Here is a 2,686-nt window from a genome sequence, read left to right as displayed (position 1 = left end):
TCCCTGTCCCCACCCCATCCCTGTCCCCACACCGTCCCTGTCCCCACACCACCCTCATGCCCACCCCATCCCTGTCGCCATGCCATCCTTGTCCCCACACCGTCCTTGTCCCCACACCATCCCAGTCCCCACCCCATCCCTGTCCCCATGCCGTCCCGTGCCCACCCCAGCCCTGTCCCCACCTCGTCCCTGTCCCCACCCCCTCCCTGTCCCCACACCGTCCCCATACCCACTCTGTCCCTCTCCCCCCTCCCCTCGCAGAGCATCCTGAAGCTGTTGGTGTCCGGTTCGGGGGAGTCGCGCACGGGAGTGCTCATCCCCATCCCGCAGTACCCCCTCTACTCCGCCGCCATCGCCGAACTCAGCGCCGTTCAGCTCAACTATTATCTGGACGAGGAGAACTGTTTGGCCGAGTTGCGGCGGGCGCTGGTCGAGGGACGTCGACACTGCTGTCCCCGCGTCCTCTGCATCATCAATCCCGGCAACCCCACCGGTAACTGGGGACTGGGATCCCTGGGTTGGCTTGGGATCTCCGAGATGGGACTGGGAGCTTTGGGATGGGACCGGGACCCACAAGATGGGACTGGGAGCTTTGGGATGGGAACGGGACCTTTGGGATGGAACCTCAGGACTGGGAAGGGGACCACTGGTCTGGGACCCCGAGGCTGGACTGGGACCCCTGAGCTGGTCTGGGATGCCAAGACTGGACTGGGACCCTAAGACTGGACCAGGACCCCTGGGCTGGTCTGGGACGCCAAGGCTGGACTGGGACCCTAGGACTGGACTGGGACCCCTGCGCTGGTCTGGGACCCCAAGGAGGGACTGGGACCCTAGGACTGGACTGGGACCCCTGGGCTGGTCTGGGATCCCCAAGACTGGGCTGGGACCTTTGCGATGGGAGATCAGGACTGGGAAGGGGACCCCTGGTCTGGGACCCCAACACTGGACTGGGACCCCTGAGCTGGGCTGGGACCCCAAGACTGCACTGGGACCTTTGGGATGGGATGGGACCCCTGGTCTGGGACTCCAAGACTGGACTGGGAACCCTGGGCTGGGCTGGGACCCCGAGACTGGGCTGGGACCTTTGGGATGGGAGCTCAGGACTGGGAAGGGGACCCCTGGTCTCGACCCCAAGACTGCACTGGGACACTTGGGATGGATGGGACCCCCTAGCTGGGGCCTCAAGGCTGGACTGGGACCCCTGAGCTGGTCTGGGACGCCAAGACTGGACTGGGACCCTAAGACTGGACTGGGACCCCTGAGCTGGTCTGGGACGCCAAGACTGGACTGGGACCCTAGGACTGGACTGGGACCCTTGAGCTGGTCTGGGACCCCAAGATGGGACTGAGACCTTTGGGATGGGACCTCAGGACTGCGAAGGGAACTGCTGGTCTGGGTCTCCAAGACTGGACTGGGACCCTAAGACTGGACTGGGACCCCTGGGCTGGGCTAGGACCCCAGGACTGGGAAGGGGACCCCTGGGCTGGGACCTCGAGGTGGAACTGGGACCCTTGTTCTGGGATGGGACCACAGGACTGGGAAGGCAACCCTTGGTCTGGGTCCCCAAGGTTGGACTGGGACCCCAAGGTTGGACTGGGACCCCCGGTGCTCTACCCGTACTGGGGCTGGGACCGTGACCTCCAAAACTCAACCAGTACCAGGGCTGGGCCCCCCAAAACCCAGCTGGTGCTGGTGCTGGGACGCCACCATCACGATGTCCACCCAGTCCCACCACCATGATGTCCCCTGACGCCGTGTCCCCCGCCCCAGGACAGGTCCAGAGTCGGCAGTGCATCGAAGACGTCATCAAGTTCGCCTTCGAGGAGAAGCTCTTCCTCATGGCCGATGAGGTGAGTGGGACCCACAGATTGTCCCCCACCTCCATCCTCGGGGAGGGGACCCTGACGTCTGGGTGACCTCCCACCACCCCCTGTCCCTCGTCCCCCCCCTCCTCAAGGTGTACCAGGACAACATCTACGCCGAGGGCTCGGCTTTCCACTCCTTCAAGAAGGTCCTGTTCGAGATGGGGCCGCCCTACTCGGAGGTGGTGGAGCTGGCCTCCTTCCACTCCGTCTCCAAGGGCTTCATGGGCGAGTGAGTTCCACCACCTCGCTGGTCCTGGCCCCCTTGGCCACTGGCACCCCGGCTGAGGGTGGCCACGGTCCCATGGGTCCTAAGGATGCCACAGAACCGGGATGGGGAGGGAGATGATGCAGCCCCGTGTGTCCAAGGGATGGTGGGTGATGCCACCACCTCATGGATGATGCCACGGGTTGGAGGTGGGGATGCCACCACCCCGTGGATCCACTGGGCTGGAGATGGTGGTGCCATGGCCCCACAGGTCCTAGGGGTGGGGATGGAGATACTCCAACCCTGGGGAGCCCTTGGGATGGAGATGGTGATGCCATGACCCTGTGGGTCCAAGGGGTGGAGATAGTGGTGCCATGGGTCCAAGGGGTGGAGATGGTGATGCCATGACCCTGTGGGTCCAAGGGGTGGAGATGGTGGTGCCATGGGTCCAAGGGGTGGAGATGGTGGTGCCATGACCCTGTGGGTCCCAGGGGTGGAGATGGTGATGCCATGGCCCCACAGGTCCTAGGGGTGGGGATGGAGATACTCCAACCCTGGGGAGCCCTTGGGATGGAGATGGTGATGCCATGACCCTGTGGGTCCAAGGGGTGGAGAT

At 64.4% G+C, this 2,686-nt stretch overlaps 1 protein-coding gene across 1 annotated transcript in view; it reads left to right on the top strand.

Annotated features, from left to right (window-relative positions):
- LOC104295970 (alanine aminotransferase 2-like) overlaps positions 1-2,686 on the top strand; it is a gene marked incomplete at its 5' end in the record, with an annotated part of 11,969 nt that overhangs the window by 1,310 nt on the left and 7,973 nt on the right. Inside the window, 3 exons of the mRNA XM_009895789.1 lie at positions 262-493; positions 1,771-1,850; positions 1,958-2,094. Of these exons, the coding sequence (XP_009894091.1) occupies positions 262-493; positions 1,771-1,850; positions 1,958-2,094 (449 nt within the window). The remainder of the gene's footprint in view (positions 1-261; positions 494-1,770; positions 1,851-1,957; positions 2,095-2,686) is intronic.

Source organism: Charadrius vociferus, unplaced genomic scaffold (genome assembly GCF_000708025.1).
Source record: "Charadrius vociferus isolate BGI_N301 unplaced genomic scaffold, ASM70802v2 scaffold1652, whole genome shotgun sequence".
Lineage (NCBI taxonomy): Eukaryota > Metazoa > Chordata > Aves > Charadriiformes > Charadriidae > Charadrius > Charadrius vociferus.
The sequence above is the reverse complement of the archived record's forward strand: the minus strand, read 5'-3'. Positions and strand labels throughout refer to the sequence as shown.